The 18130-nt window shown below is 46.0% G+C and overlaps 1 protein-coding gene across 6 annotated transcripts in view; it reads right to left on the bottom strand.

Moving 5' to 3' along the window:
- Window positions 1–18130, bottom strand: part of LOC139568371 (mitotic spindle assembly checkpoint protein MAD1-like) — a 122202-nt gene that overhangs the window by 41833 nt on the left and 62239 nt on the right. For all 6 annotated transcript variants that reach the window (XM_071390148.1, XM_071390149.1, XM_071390150.1 and 3 more), the window contains one exon: window positions 6923–7139. In XM_071390148.1, coding sequence (XP_071246249.1) covers window positions 6923–7139 — 217 coding nt within the window. The remainder of the gene's footprint in view (window positions 1–6922; window positions 7140–18130) is intronic.

The raw sequence follows: 18130 nt of genomic DNA, 5'->3' as shown, positions 1-18130 counted from the left end.
ATAGCAGAGAATATGACATATGACATATAGAATATAGAACATAGCAGAGAATATGACATATAGAATATAGAACATAGCAGAGAATATGACATAGAACATAGCAGAGAATATGACATATAGAATATAGAACATAGCAGAGAATATGACATAGAACATAGCAGAGAATATGACATATGACATATAGAATATAGAACATAGCAGAGAATATGACATATAGAACATAGAACATAGCAGAGAATATGACATATAGAATATAGAACATAGCAGAGAATATGACATATAGAATATAGAACATAGCAGAGAATATGACATATAGAACATAGAACATAGCAGAGAATATGACATATAGAACATAGCAGAGAATATGACATATAGAATATAGAACATAGCAGAGAATATGACATATAGAATATAGAACATAGCAGAGAATATGACATATAGAATATAGAACATAGCAGAGAATATGACATATAGAATATAGAACATAGCAGAGAATATGACATATAGAATATAGAACATAGCAGGGAATATGACATAGAACATAGCAGAGAATATGACATATGACATATAGAATATAGAACATAGCAGAGAATATGACATATAGAATATAGAACATAGCAGAGAATATGACATAGAACATAGCAGAGAATATGACATATAGAATATAGAACATAACAGGGACTATGACATAATGAATATAGAACATAGCAGGGAATATGACACAGAGTCACTATGCAGGTCTAGGAGAGAGGAGACAAGAAGAGGGGAGGAGAGGAAGGAAGAGAAGAGGCGGAGAGGAGAGAAGATGAGAAGAGGGAGAGGAGTGGAGTGGTGAAGAGGAGTGGTGGAGGAGAGAAGAGGTGGAGGAGAGAGAGAAGAGGTGGAGAAGAGGAGGTGGAGGGGAGAGGAGAGAGGTGGTGGAGAGGAGAGAAGATGAGAAGAGGGAGAGGAGTGGAGAAGAGGAGGTGGAGGGGAGAAAAGAGGAGGTGGAGGGGAGAGGAGAGAGGAGGTGGAGGAGAAGAGAGAAGAGGTGGAGGAGAAGAGAGAAGAGGTGGAGGAGAAGAGGTGGAGGGGAGAGGAGGTGGAGAGAGGAGAGGTGGAGAAGAGGAGGTGGAGGGGAGAGGAGAAAAGAGGAGGTGGAGGGGAGAGGAGAGAAGTGGTGGAGTGGAGAGAAGAGGTGGAGAGGAGAGAAGAGGAGGAGAGAAGAGGAGAGAAGAGGTGGAGAGGAGAGAAGAGGTGGAGAGGAGAGAAGAAGAGAAGAGGTGGAGAGGAGAATAGAAAGGAATAATTAGTTCATTTAGTCTGAAATCAATTTGGGATAGCGACTTTCCGATTTACACGACTTGATTTGCGAAGACAAAAGGAGCGTCCTAAAAAAGCACCCTATTCCCCTTGTAGTCCCCACAGGCTCCCGGGTCAAGAGGAGTGTACTATCTAGGGGACAGGGTAGCATGTGGAACACTCTCTCCAAGCCAGAGAAATGGGCCTGCCTGGAATCTGATCAATTATTGACACAATACTGAATGTTAAATAGTTGAAAAGGCGTGGTGTGTGTCGAGTGGAGACGGAACGGAACAATTGAATGACTGTGTAATTAACGTTACATAATCACAACAATGAACAACGACACAGACACAGACAGCCGTTGACAGTGTGAGGGTAATTACATGCATAACGATACTCCTCACCCTCCAGATTACTCATAATCACGTCTCTCCTCTCCACTACATCTTCTCTCCTCCCTTGTCCTCACCTCCTCCCTTGTTTGTCCTCCCTTGTCCTCACCCGCCTCCCTTGTTTATCCTCCCTTGTCCTCACTCTTCTTCCTTATCCTCACCCTCCTCCCTTGTCCTCACCCTCCTCCCTTGTTCATCCTCCCTTGTCCCTCTCCTCCCTTGTCCTCCCTCTCTCTTCCCTGGTTTGTCCTCCCTCTCGCCTCCCTGGTTTGTCCCCCCTCTATCCTCCCTGGTTTTTCCTCCCTCTCTCCCCACCCTGGTTTGTCCTCCCTCTCTTCCCTCCCTGGTTTGTCCTCCCTCTCTCCTCCCTGGTTTGTCCTCCCTCTCTTCCCTCCCTGGTTTGTCCACCCCCTCTCCTCCCTGGTTTGTTCACCCTCCTCCCTTGTCCTCACCCTCCTCCCTGGTTTGTCCTCCCTCTCCTCCCCCTCTCCTCCCTGGTTTGTACTCCCTCTCTCCTCCCTGGTTTGTACTCCCTCCCTCCTCCCTGGTTTGTCCTCCCTCCCTCCCTTGTCCTCCCTCTTTCCTCCTTTTCCTCCCTTCTTTTCTCTCCAGTTTTATGTTTCTCCTCTCTCTCTGTCCATTTCTCATTCTCTCTGTCCTCTCCTTTTCACTCTCCCTAAGACAGACCATTTCTGTGTGTGTGTGTTCACTGTGTGTGTGTGAGTGATTAAACAGCCCATTTCTACAGTGCGTTTCAGTCTCTCCCCAGGGGTAACTAAAGCCGTGTTCACACTGCAGGCATTAATGCTCAAATCCGTTTTGGAATAGTGACTGTCCAAACAGCATGTTACAACCCACCAAATGGGATGTGTGTGTTCACTCAGCAGTCATTGGCTGACATGGCTACGCTAGCTGTCATAGTAACGGCAGGCGTGTGAGCGGTGGTGTAGGCTGATTGGTGGTGGTGCTCGTGCTTCATATCCCTCAGAAGTTATGTAACAAGCTACGGTGACAACAACGCCTGCCACGGACGTTTCCTATGACAACAACGCCTGCCACGGACGTTTCCAATGACAACAACGCCTGCCACGGACGTTTCCAATGACAACAACGCCTGCCATGGACGTTTCCTATGACAACAACGCCTGCCACGGACGTTTCCAATGACAACAACGCCTGCCACGGACGTTTCCTATGACAACAACGCCTGCCACGGACGTTTCCTATGACAACAACGCCTGCCACGGACGTTTGAGTGTGAAAAGCTGTCAGTGAGCTGTGTGTCTCCTCTCTGGCTAGCCGGCCAGCAGTCCCCTAGCCGGCCAGCCACAGCAGTCCGCTAGCCGTTCAGCCACAGCAGTCCGCTAGCCAGCCATGTCATTGAGTAAGCCATGTCATTGAGATGGGATCAGACAGCAGGAGACGGTAGGTCTACACGGGACCAGACACAGCAGGAGACGGTAGGTCTACACGGGATCAGACACAGCAGGAGACGGTAGGTCTACACGGGATCAGACAGAGCAGGAGATGGTAGGTCTACATGGGATCAGACACGGCAGGAGACGGTAGGTCTACACGGGATCAGACACAGCAGGAGACGGTAGGTCTACATGGGATCAGACACGGCAGGAGACGGTAGGTCTACATGGGATCAGACACGGCAGGAGACGGTAGGTCTACACGGGATCAGACACGGCAGGAGACGGTAGGTCTACACGGGATCAGACACAGCAGGAGATGGTAGGTCTACATGGGATCAGACACAGCAGCCGTCCAGTGTCAATAAGGCTTGCTTCTTCATGTAGGCTATAATAATAATAATAATTATTATTTTAAAAAGTCATGAAAATGTTAAAAGCCGTGGAAAATGTGTATGAGCCCATAACAGTGAATAATCAGAGGTCTCTATGGCATAATGTCAGTTGTGTTTCTGTGAACATAATAATCTAATGGACGGACTTGTAAAACGACAGACACTTCTCTCATCAAGTCAAGCACTGAATACTATATTACAACTAGACTGAGTACCAGCTGATCACTGAATACTATATTACAACTAGACTGAGTACCAGCTGATCACTGAATACTATATTACAATACAACTAGACTGAGTACTAGCTGATCACTGAATACTATATTACAACTAGACTGAGTACCAGCTGATCACTGAATACTATATTACAACTAGACTGAGTACTAGCTGATCACTGAATACTATATTACAACTAGACTGAGTACCAGCTGATCACTGAATACTATATTACAACTAGACTGAGTACTAGCTGATCACTGAATACTACATTACAACTAGACTGAGTACTAGCTGATCACTGAATACTATATTACAGCTAGACTGAGTACCAGCTGATCACTGAATACTATATTACAACTAGACTGAGTACCAGCTGATCACTGAATACTATATTACAACTAGACTGAGTACTAGCTGATCACTGAATACTATATTACAACTAGACTGAGTACTAGCTGATCACTGAATACTACAATACAACTAGACTGAGTACTAACTGATCACTGAATACTACAATACAACTAGACTGAGTACTAGCTGATCACTGAATACTACAATACAACTAGACTGAGTACTAGCTGATCACTGAATACTACAATACAACTAGACTGAGTACTAGCTGATCACTGAATACTATATTACAATACAACTAGACTGAGTACTAGCTGATCACTGAATACTATATTACAATACAAATAGACTGAGTACTAGCTGATCACTGAATATTATATTAAAATACAACTAGACTGATTACTAGCTGATCACTGAATATTATATTACAATACAAATAGACTGAGTACTAGCTGATCACTGAATATTATATCACAATACAACTAGAATGAGTACTAGCTGATCACTGAATACTATATTACAATACAACTAGACTGAGTACTAGCTGATCACTGAATACTATATTACAATACAACTAGACTGAGTACTAGCTGATCACTGAATATTATATTACAATACAACTAGACTGAGTACTAGCTGATCACTGAATACTATATTACAATACAACTAGACTGAGTACTAGCTGATCACTGAATACTATATTACAATACAACTAGACTGAGTACTAGCTGATCACTGAATATTATATTAAAATACAACTAGACTGAGTACTAGCTGATCACTGAATATTATATTACAATACAAATAGACTGAGTACTAGCTGATCACTGAATACTATATTACAATACAACTAGACTGAGTACTAGCTGATCACTGAATACTATATTACAATACAACTAGACTGAGTACTAGCTGATCACTGAATATTATATTACAATACAACTAGACTGAGTACTAGCTGATCACTGAATACTATATTACAATACAACTAGACTGAGTACTAGCTGATCACTGAATATTATATTACAATACAACTAGACTGAGTACTAGCTGATCACTGAATACTATATTACAATACAACTAGACTGAGTACTAGCTGATCACTGAATATTATATTACAATACAACTAGACTGAGTACTAGCTGATCACTGAATACTATATTACAATACAACTAGACGGAGTACTAGATGATCACTGAATACTATATTACAATACAAATAGACTGAGTACTAGCTGATCACTGAATACTATATTACAATACAACTGAGTACTAGCTGATCACTGAATACTATATTTCAATACAAATAGACTGAGTACTAGCTGATCACTGAATATTATATTACAATACAACTAGACGGAGTACTAGATGATCACTGAATATTATATTACAATACAACTAGACTGAGTACTAGCTGATCACTGAATACTACAATACAACTAGACTGAGTACTAGCTGATCACTGAATACTACAATACAACTAGACTGAGTACTAGCTGATCACTGAATATTATATTACAATACAACTAGACGGAGTACTAGATGATCACTGAATACTATATTACAATACAAATAGACTGAGTACTAGCTGATCACTGAATACTATATTACAATACAACTAGACGGAGTACTAGATGATCACTGAATACTATATTACAATACAAATAGACTGAGTACTAGCTGATCACTGAATACTATATTACAATACAACTAGACTGAGTACTAGCTGATCACTGAATACTACAATACAACTAGACTGAGTACTAGCTGATCACTGAATACTACAATACAACTAGACTGAGTACTAGCTGATCACTGAATATTATATTACAATACAACTAGACGGAGTACTAGATGATCACTGAATACTATATTACAACTAGACTGAGTACTAGCTGATCACTGAATACTATATTTCAATACAAATAGACTGAGTACTAGCTGATCACTGAATATTATATTACAATACAACTAGACTGAGTACTAGATGATCACTGAATATTATATTACAATACAACTAGACTGAGTACTAGATGATCACTGAATATTATATTACAACTAGACTGAGTACTAGCTGATCACTGAATACTACAATACAACTAGACTGAGTACTAGCTGATCACTGAATATTATATTACAATACAAATCGACTGAGTACTAGCTGATCACTGAATATTATATTACAAATAGACTGAGTACTAGCTGATCACTGAATACTATATTACAACTAGACTGAGTACTAGCTGATCACTGAATACTATATTACAACTAGACTGAGTACTAGCTGATCAAGTCATCATTTAATTGACTGACTTCATTCTTCTCGCTGCTTCTTGATTTCTGTCGTCACTAAATCCCAGGAAGCATAGAGCACCACACTGAGGTGACACAGCGAGGGGCCGACGGTAGAGCGAGGGGCCGACGGCAGAGCGAGGGGCCGACGGCAGAGCGAGGGGCCGACGGCAGAGCGAGGGGCCGACGGCAGAGCGAGGGGCCGACGGCAGAGCGAGGGGCCGACGGCAGAGCGAGGGGCCGACGGCAGAGCGAGGGGCCGACGGTAGAGCGAGGGGCCGACGGCAGAGCGGGGGGCGACGGCAGAGCGAGGGGCCGACGGTAGAGCGAGGGGCCGACGGTAGAGCGAGGGGCCGACGGTAGAGCGAGGGGCCGAAGGCAGAGACAGAGTCTGAGGGTAGAGAAAGAGTCTGAGGGTCGAGGCTGAAGGTAGAGAAAGAGTCTGAGGGTCGAGTCTGAAGTAGAGGTCAGTTCTCCAGTATAAATATTGTTTTGTTTCTGCATAAACCCTTAAAGAGAGAACAGCATGTCACCAGTGAAAAGCTGTCAGTGAGCTGTGTGTCTCCTCTTACCCAGGACCTCCTGTGAGGGAGGCAGGCTGAGGCTGGTCTCTCCTGCAGCAGCAGCCAGAGGGATAGCGCCCCCTGTCTGTAGTGAGCGGAGGTGTTCTCTCAAACACTCCACTTCTGCCCTCAGCGCCTCCACTTCCTCCACACGCTGCTGTTTGGCCATGCTCGTAGGGTTCAGACTGAAGTGGAGGACTTTGGTTTTGACCGGATTGTAGTCTCCCTGGAGAGAGAGGGGAAGAGAGAGAGAGAGAGGGGAAGAGAGAGAGAGAGAGGGGAAGAGAGAGAGGGGAAGAGAGAGATACATGCTTTAGAAACACACCAGAACTGAATCTTACCAGAACACTGGTCATCATTTTACATTCATTTTCATGACAATTCCACATGTTGAATCAGTGCAAACAGCAGGAGATCTCTCCATCACACCACGGGACAGTAAGAGACTACCAGCAGGAGATCTCTCCATCACACCACGGGACAGTAAGAGACGGGACAACCAGCAGGAGGTCTCTCCATCACACCACGGGACAGTAAGAGACTACCAGCAGGAGGTCTCTCCATCACACCACGGGACAGTAAGAGACTACCAGCAGGAGGTCTCTCCATCACACCACGGGACAGTAAGAGACTACCAGCAGGAGGTCTCTCCATCACACCACGGGACAGTAAGAGACGGGGCAACCAGCAGGAGTTCTCTCCATCACACCACGGGACAGTAAGAGACTACCAGCAGGAGATCTCTCCATCACACCACGGGACAGTAAGAGACTACCAGCAGGAGATCTCTCCATCACACCACGGGACAGTAAGAGACTACCAGCAGGAGATCTCTCCATCACACCACGGGACAGTAAGAGACGGGGCAACCAGGACGAGGTCTCTCCATCACACCACGGGACAGTAAGAGACGGGACAACCAGCAGGAGGTCTCTCCATCACACCACGGGACAGTAAGAGACGGGACAACCAGCAGGAGGTCTCTCCATCACACCACGGGACAGTAAGAGACGGGACAACCAGCAGGAGGTCTCTCCATCACACCACGGGACAGTAAGAGACTACCAGCAGGAGATCTCTCCATCACACCACGGGACAGTAAGAGACTACCAGCAGGAGGTCTCTCCATCACACCACGGGACAGTAAGAGACTACCAGCAGGAGGTCTCTCCATCACACCACGGGACAGTAAGAGACGGGGCAACCAGCAGGAGGTCTCTCCATCACACCACGGGACAGTAAGAGACGGGGCAACCAGCAGGAGGTCTCTCCATCACACCACGGGACAGTAAGAGACGGGGCAACCAGCAGGAGGTCTCTCCATCACACCATGGGACAGTAAGAGACTACCAGCAGGAGGTCTCTCCATCACACCACGGGACAGTAAGAGACGGGACAACCAGCAGGAGGTCTCTCCATCACACCACGGGACAGTAAGAGACGAGACTACCAGCAGGAGGTCTCTCCATCACACCACGGGACAGTAAGAGACGAGACTACCAGCAGGAGGTCTCTCCATCACACCACGGGACAGTAAGAGACGAGACTACCAGCAGGAGGTCTCTCCATCACACCACGGGACAGTAAGAGACTACCAGCAGGAGATCTCTCCATCACACCACGGGACAGTAAGAGATGGGAGGCATAGCAGACAGAGAGGCATAGCATACAGAGAGGCATAGCAGACAGAGAGGCATAGCAGACAGAGAGGCATAGCAGACAGAGAGGCATAGCAGACAGAGAGGCATAGCAGACAGAGAGGCATAGCAGACAGAGAGGCATAGTAGACAGAGAGGCATAGCAGACAGAGAGGCATAGCATACAGAGAGGCATAGCAGACAGAGAGGCATAGCAGACAGAGAGGCATAGCAGACAGAGAGGCATAGCATACAGAGAGGCATAGCAGACAGAGAGGCATAGCAGACAGAGAGGCATAGCAGACAGAGAGGCATAGCATACAGAGAGGCATAGCAGACAGATCCCTCTGGTTCTAAAATACATGGGAGTCATTGCGTCATGGTTAATATGGTTCTGCTTTTAATCCACTTTCACAGATCTCAACGCTTAAAGTGTGGTCTCAATATACTCCCTCTCCCTTTCCCTCTCCCCCTGCTCATCTCTCCGCCTCCCTCTCTACCTCTCCTCTCTGACCTCCTCCCCCCTCTCTACTTCTCTCTGTCCTCCTCCCTCCCCCCTCTCTACTTCTCCTCTCTGTCCTCCTCCCTCCCCCCTCTCTACTTCTCCTCTCTGTCCTCCTCCCTCCCCCCTCTCTACTTCTCCTCTCTGTCCTCCTCCCTCCCCCCTCTCTACTTCTCCTCTCTGTCCTCCTCCCTCCCCCCTCTCTACTTCTCCTCTCTGTCCTCCTCCCTCCCCCTCTCTACTTCTCCTCTCTGTCCTCCTCCCTCCCCCCTCTCTACTTCTCCTCTCTGTCCTCCTCCCTCCCCCTCTCTACTTCTCCTCTCTGTCCTCCTCCCTCCCCCCTCTCTACTTCTCCTCTCTGTCCTCCTCCCTCCCCCCTCTCTACTTCTCCTCTCTGTCCTCCTCCCTCCCCCCTCTCTACTTCTCCTCTCTGTCCTCCTCCCTCCCCCCTCTCTACTTCTCCTCTCTGTCCTCCTCCCTCCCCCCTCTCTACTTCTCCTCTCTGTCCTCCTCCCTCCCCCCTCTCTACTTCTCCTCTCTGTCCTCCTCCCTCCCCCCTCTCTACTTCTCCTCTCTGTCCTCCTCCCTCCCCCCTCTCTACTTCTCCTCTGTCCTCCTCCCTCCCTCTTCTCTTCATATTTACAGAGTAAATGAGTCCATCTGATCTTAAAAGGTCCAACGCAGCACTTTTTATCTCAGTAATGAAATGATTTCTGGGTAACAGTTAAGAACCTTACTGTGATTGTTTTCAATTAAAACGGTCATAAAGAAACAGAAATTGCTTGGTAGTCAAGGACAAGACTATCTCTGACAACCCTGAGTCTTTAACACAACACACTAATGCCTCCGTCTCTCTCTCTGATTAGTGGCTAAACACCATTTGATTTGGCCTGCAGCGATGCTGGCCCAATAAAGGAGAGGGGAATGAGGGGCGGAGGAAAGGACAGATCTAACCAGGAAAAACATCGAAGGACAAAGACAAGAAGAAGAACGTGACAAAGAAAAATAGTCAATTTATGCTTATGGACTTTAGTATGTAGGAACACACCTGTAGGGTTGATGGTGTGTCTGTGGAACCACTCAAACACACTGACCAGGACTTGAAGAGGACTGAAACCGATGCCGGTAGGATTTATATTTAGGAGACGGAACACTGATATATTTTTCAAGTCAGGATTCTAGAAGGTTCCGGAACCCAGTAACCGGTGTTCCGGTCCAGTCGAGCCCACGACTCTACTTCCCCTAGTTTCTAAACTTAGCATGTAAAAGTGGAACTTCCTAGTTTATCCAAGCCTGACACACATGTAATAAAAACAGCGTGTGAATATTAAAAACACATTGTCACACACACTCAAAACCGTGGTAGACTTGTCACATGATAGATGGACAGATCAGAGGTTTAAATAAATAAAAATGTTTCTTTCTTTTCCCATTTCCTTCTCTTTTAAACAGTGATACTACCCCCCCCCCCCACACACACACACACACACACACACACACACACACACACACACACACACACACACACACACACACACACACACACACACACACACACACACACACACACACACACACACACACACACACACACACACACACACACACACACACCCCCCCATCTTAACCCGAGCCTGACCCATTCATTAATATGGACAGACAGAAAGGGGGAAGGAGGGAGAGCAGAGAGAGGGATCGCTAAGAGGGTGAATCACCTGTAATATCACAGTACACTGTTCCTGTTTAGTCACTCCTATTCTAGGGAGGTCTGGACTACAATATAAAACACTGTTCCTGTTTAGTCACTCCTATTCTAGGGAGGTCTGGTCTACAATATAAAACACTGTTCCTGTTTAGTCACTCCTATTCTAGGGAGGTCTGGACTACAATATAAAACACTGTTCCTGTTTAGTCACTCCTATTCTAGGGAGGTCTGGACTACAATATAAAACACTGTTCCTGTTTAGTCACTCCTATTCTAGGGAGGTCTGGACTACAATATAAAACACTGTTCCTGTTTAGTCACTCCTATTCTAGGGAGGTCTGGACTACAATTTATGAACCGAGGGAAGGAAGGAGAGGCGAGAAAGAGAAAGAGAGAGAAAGAGAGAGAAAGAGAGAAAGAAAGAGAGAGAGAGAGAAAGAGAGAGAAAGAGAGAGAAAGAGAGAGAAAGAGAGAGAAAGAGAGAGAGAGAGAGAGAGAGAGAAAGAGAAAGAGAGAGAAAGAGAGAGAAAGAGAGAGAGAGATGTGTGTGTGACCAGAACACACAGGGACAGGAAGTGTGTGTGTGACCAGAACACACAGGGACAGGAAGTGTGTGTGTGACCAGAACACACAGGGACAGGAAGTGTGTGTGTGACCAGAACACACAGGGACAGGAAGTGTGTGTGTGACCAGAACACACAGGGACAGGAAGTGTGTGTGTGACCAGAACACACAGGGACAGGAAGTGTGTGTGTGACCAGAACACACAGGGACAGGAAGTGTGTGTGTGACCAGAACACACAGGGACAGGAAGTGTGTGTGTGACCAGAACACACAGGGACAGGAAGTGTGTGTGTGACCAGAACACACAGGGACAGGAAGTGTGTGTGTGACCAGAACACACAGGGACAGGAAGTGTGTGTGTGTGTGACAGGTCTACCTCAGACAATGTGAAGGTCCTGTAAATATGTAGGCAGACTCTAAACTAGCAGTCTGATCTAAAACGCTCTCTAGTCGGTAGTGTACCATCACTGCTGTGGAATAGAGGATCTAATCTCTGAGTGGCTTTAGGGACCATCAGGACTGGGACAACAGTAGGACTGATTCTATTAAGATCCACACACACACACACACACACACACACACACACACACAGAGAGAGAGAGAGGGAGAGAGAGGATGAGTTCGGTTGAAACTAGGGTTGTTATGGTGACCGTATTACCGCCACACCGGTGGTCACTAGTCATGACAGCAGTCAAATTCCACGTTGCCGTTTAGTCACGGTGATTAGGCTTCTGCTGCTGGTCATTAGTAGCCTACCAAACTTGCTAACTGCCTGGTACTCAGCACTGTATTGTCCCTTTAAATCACTCTGACATCAATGTAAATGTAATCGAACACTTCATCAGAGTCCATGAGCTCATGTTGCTCAACATCTCTATAGGCTATGTAATTGCGTGAGAAAACAGAGTGATGGCCTCTATTAAAAAGAGGAGGATCCCATCAGCTTTCTGGCCTATTATATTTATAAACGTTCCTAATATTAAGCACATTGCTTCTCTTTACAACAAGACAGGAGATAACAGTCCTGAATCAAAACTAAATGTCACATATATTATTTGCACAGATTAGGTCAAATGTTGTACTATTGGGCATAGTAGATTTACTTAGAATTCAGTGGAAATGTTGTCTGCTATATGAACTAGTGTAACCCACAGCCATACGGCCCACAGCTAGGTCAGAACCTGCTATATGAACTAGTGTCGCCCACAGCCAGGTCAGAACCTGCTATATGAACTAGTGTCGCCCACAGCCATACGGCCGGGTCAGAACCTGCTAAATGAACTAGTGTCGCCCACAGCCATACGGCCGGGTCAGAACCTGCTAAATGAACTAGTGTCGCCCACAGCCATACGGCCGGGTCAGAACCTGCTAAATGAACTAGTGTCGCCCACAGCCATACGGCCGGGTCAGAACCTGCTAAATGAACTAGTGTCGCCCACAGCCATACGGCCGGGTCAGAACCTGCTAAATGAACTAGTGTCGCCCACAGCCATACGGCCGGGTCAGAACCTGCTAAATGAACTAGTGTCGCCCACAGCCATACGGCCGGATCAGAACCTGCTAAATGAACTAGTGTCGCCAACAGCCATACGGCCGGGTCAGAACCTGCTATATGAACTAGTGTAACCCACAGCCATACGGCCGGGTCAGAACCTGCTAAATGAACTAGCGTAACCCACAGCCATACAGCTGGGTCAGAACCTGCTATATGAACTAGCGTAACCCACAGCCATACGGCCGGGTCAGAACCTGCTATATGAACTAGCGTAACCCACAGCCATACGGCCAGGTCAGAACCTGCTATATGAACTAGTGTAACCCACAGCCATACGGCCGGGTCAGAACCTGCTATATGAACTAGCGTAACCCACAGCCATACGGCCAGGTCAGAACCTGCTATATGAACTAGTGTAACCCACAGCCATACGGCCGGGTCAGAACCTGCTAAATGAACTAGTGTCGCCCGCAGCCATACGGCCGGGTCAGAACCTGCTATATGAACTAGTGTAACCCACAGCCATACGGCCACACGGCCGGGTCAGAACCTGCTATATGAACTAGTGTAACCCACAGCCATACGGCCGGGTCAGAACCTGCTAAATGAACTAGTGTAACCCACAACCATACGGCCGGGTCAGAACCTGCTAAATGAACTAGTGTCGCCCGCAGCCATACGGCCGGGTCAGAACCTGCTAAATGAACTAGTGTCGCCCGCAGCCATACGGCCGGGTCAGAACCTGCTATATGAACTAGCGTAACCCACAGCCATACGGCCGGGTCAGAACCTGCTAAATGAACTAGTGTTACCCACAGCCATACGGCCGGGTCAGAACCTGCTATATGAACTAGTGTAACCCACAGCCATACGGCCGGGTCAGAACCTGCTATATGAACTAGCGTAACCCACAGCCATACGGGCGGGTCAGAACCTGCTATATGAACTAGCGTAACCCACAGCCATACGGCCGGGTCAGAACCTGCTATATGAACTAGTGTCGCCCACAGCCATACGGCCGGGTCAGAACCTGCTATATGAACTAGTGTAACCCACAGCCATACGGCCGGGTCAGAACCTGCTATATGAACTAGTGTCGCCCACAGCCATACGGCCGGGTCAGAACCTGCTATATGAACTAGTGTCGCCCACAGCCATACGGCCGGGTCAGAACCTGCTATATGAACTAGTGTCGCCCACAGCCATACGGCCGGGTCAGAACCATTCTGTTCTTCTGAAATAGACTACATTTTCTTCATATGTTTCCTCATGCCTGTCTAAAATAAATAACGGATTTATTGTGAAGTTGTAGGCAGGATTACATGGATTTATTGGTGAAGGTTTAGGCAAGATTACATGGATTTATTGGTGAAGGTGTAGATTATATTACATGATTTACTGTGAAGGTGTAGATTATATTACATGGATTTACTGTAGGCTAGATTACATGGATTTACTGTGAAGGTGTAGATTATATTACATGAATTTACTGTTAAGGTGTAGGCTAGATTACATGGATTTACTGTGAAGGTGTAGATTATATTACATGGATTTACTGTGAAAGTGTAGGATAGATTACATGGATTTACTGTGAAGGTGTAGATTATATTACATGGATTTACTGTGAAGGTGTAGATTATATTACATGGATTTACTGTGAAAGTGTAGATTATATTACATGGATTTACTGTGAAGGTGTAGGCTAGATTACATGGAGTTACTGTGAAGGTGTAGATTATATTACATGGATTTACTGTGAAGGTGTAGATTATATTACATGGATTTACTGTGAAGGTGTAGATTATATTACATGGATTTACTGTGAAGGTGTAGGCTAGATTACATGGAGTTACTGTGAAGGTGTAGATTATATTACATGGATTTACTGTGAAGGTGTAGATTATATTACATGGATTTACTGTGAAGGTGTAGATTATATTACATGGATTTACTGTGAAGGTGTAGTCTATATTACATGGATTTACTGTGAAGGTGTATGCTAGATTACATGGATTTCCTTTTTAAAACATAGATGTTCCAAAAGGTCAGTGGCTTTGTGTGGAAGACAGGAGATGCTAAACGTGTTTATGTTAATTAACGGCCCGTTGCCGTGAGACCGGCGGGTATTTGCTTGACATTCAGCAGCTGACAGAATGTCACAGCCCGAGTTGAAACTAGTTTGTCCACTGTGAGTAACACTTGGAGAAATTCTACAACTGGAGAAATTATTCAGACATTCAAGGTCGTGATCGAAAGACGGCCAGTGAAATCATTTAGTTACTGATATCTGCTTCATCATTGGGTTCCCGTTTTGACGGTCCCTAAACACACTACCGTAATACTCTAAAATCCCCTGTCTGTCCCACTCTAAACACACTACCGTAATGACTCTAAAATCACCTGTCTGTCCCACTCTAAACACACTACCGTAATAGACTCTAAAATCACCTGTCTGTCCCATTCTAAACACACTACCGTAATAGACTCTAAAATCACCTGTCTGTCCCATTCTAAACACACTACCGTAATAGACTCTAAAATCACCTGTCTGTCCCATTCTAAACACACTACCGTAATAGACTCTAAAATCACCTGTCTGTAACACACTACCGTAATAGACTAAAATCACCTGCTGCCCTAAACACACTACCGTAATAGACTCTAAAATCACCTGTCTGTCCCATTCTAAACACACTACCGTAATAGACTCTAAAATCACCTGTCTGTCCCATTCTAAACACACTACCGTAATAGACTCTAAAATCACCTGTCTGTCCCACTTTAAACACACTACTGTAATAGACTCTAAAATCACCTGTCTGTCCCACTCTAAACACACTACCGTAGACTCTAAAATCACCTGTCTGTCCCACTAAACACACTACCGTAGACACTAAAATCACCTGTCTGTCCCACTAAACACACTACCGTAGACTCTAAAATCACCCTGTCTGTCCCACCCTGAACACACTACCGTAGTAGACTCTAAAATCACCTGTCTGTCCCACTAAACACACTACCGTAGACTCTAAAATTACCTGTCTGTCCCACTCTAAACACACTACCGTAGACTCTAAAATCACCTGTCTGTCCCACTAAACACACTACCGTAGACTCTAAAATCACCCTGTCTGTCCCACCCTGAACACACTACCGTAGTAGACTCTAAAATCACCTGTCTGTCCCACTAAACACACTACTGTAGACTCTAAAATTACCTGTCTGTCCCACTCTAAACACACTACCGTAATAGACTCTAAAATCACCTGTCTGTCCCACTCTAAACACATTAGAACTACCATCTCTCTCAAACCAATTGCCAAGTAAGTGAACGGTGGTGAAGCATGAAGACCCAGCAGCCGCTGGCTGGAACAGTCACTTCATTGGTGGACCAAAAGCACATCACTCCTGCGAGCTGGGGAGAGACCGCACACACACACTACCGTAACACACTAACACACACACTACCGTAACACACACATTGGGAGAGATTAACACACAGCTGAGTCAACCCCTCCAGCCAATTTAAAAGTGAAGGGGATCAGGTCCACATAGAGAAGTAGTTTAGAAACTTGGTGAGATGTGAGAGGCAGGATTACATGGTGTGTGTTTCTCTACGTGAGATGTGAGAGGCAGGATTACATGGTGTCTCTCTCTCTAGGTGTGTGTGGTAAAGGATTATACAGTCATCTAATAGGAGGTATAAAATCCAGAAGAGCTGTTAAATTCTACAACCACCTAAAAGGAAGCGATTCCCAAACCTTCCATAACAAAGCCATCACCTACAGAGAGATGAACCTGGAGAAGTGTCCCCTAAGCAAGCTGGTCCTGGGGTTCTGTTCACAAACACAAACACACCCCACAGAGCCCCAGGACATCAACACAATTAGACCCAACCAACTAAAAGATAATTACTTGGACACATTGGAAGGAAATCACCAAAAAAACTGAGCAAACTAGAATGCTATTTGGCCCTAAACAGAGAGTACACAGTGGCCGAATACCTGACCACTGTGACTGACACAAACTTAAGGAAGGCTTTGACTATATACAGACTCCGTGAGCATAGCCTTGCTATTGAGAAAGGTCGCCGTAGGCAGACATGGTTCTCAAGAGAAGACAGGCTATGTGCTCACTGCCCACAAAATGAGGTGGAAACTGAGCTGCACTTCCTAACCTCCTGCCAAATGTATGACCATATTAGAGACACACATTTCCCTCAGATTACACAGACCCACAAAGAATTAAAAAACAAACCCAATTTTGATAAACTCCCATATCTACTGGGTGAAATTCCACAGTGTGCCATCACAGCAGCAAGATGTGTGACCTGTTGCCACAAGAAAAGGGCAACCAGTGAAGAACAAACACCATTGTAAATACAACCCATATTTATGTTTATTTATTTGACCTTTTGTACACCATTATAACACTGTACATAGACATATGAAATGTGTCCATTCAATTGAAGAGAGATCTAAGGCCCATGTTCTCCTTGGCTGCAGTTAGCTGAGAGAGAGGAAGGGAGAGAGAGAGAGACAGAGAGGAAGGGAGAGAGACAGAGAGAGAGACAGAGAGAGAGACAGAGAGAGAGACAGAGAGAGAGAGAGGGACAGAGAGAGAGAGAGGGACAGAGAGAGAGAGAGAGAGAGAGAGAGAGAGAGAGAGAGAGAGAGAGAGAGAGAGAGAGAGACAGAGAGAGAGACAGAGAGAGAGACAGAGAGAGAGACAGAGAGAGAGACAGAGAGAGAGACAGAGAGAGAGAGGGACAGAGAGAGAGGGACAGAGAGACCCATCACCAAAGACACTGCTCCCTCTCTGTCTGTCAGTCAAACCTTTCTTCAATGGCCAATACAGCACTTGTTCCCATGGTGATGTCAACAAAACAGTCGACCTGTCACCTATCAAACAGAACAGTCGGCCTGTCACCTATCAGACAGTCGGCCTGTCACCTATCAGACAGTCGGCCTGTCACCTATCAGACAGTCGGCCTGTCACCTATCAGACAGTCGGCCTGTCACCTATCAAACAGTCGGCCTGCCACCTATCAAACAGTCGGCCTGCCACCTATCAAACAGTCGGCCTGTCACCTATCAGACAGTCGGCCTGTCACCTATCAGACAGTCGGCCTGTCACCTATCAAACAGTTGGCCTGCAACCTATCAAACAGTCGGCCTGTCACCTATCAAACAGTCGGCCTGTCACCTATCAAACAGTCGGCCTGTCACCTATCAAACAGTCGGCCTGCAACCTATCAAACAGTCGGCCTGTCACCTATCAAACAGTCGGCCTGTCACCTATCAAACAGTCGGCC

The sequence above is a fragment of the Salvelinus alpinus genome, chromosome 2 (genome assembly GCF_045679555.1).
Source record: "Salvelinus alpinus chromosome 2, SLU_Salpinus.1, whole genome shotgun sequence".
Classification (NCBI taxonomy): Eukaryota; Metazoa; Chordata; class Actinopteri; order Salmoniformes; family Salmonidae; genus Salvelinus; species Salvelinus alpinus.
The sequence above is the reverse complement of the archived record's forward strand: the minus strand, read 5'-3'. Positions and strand labels throughout refer to the sequence as shown.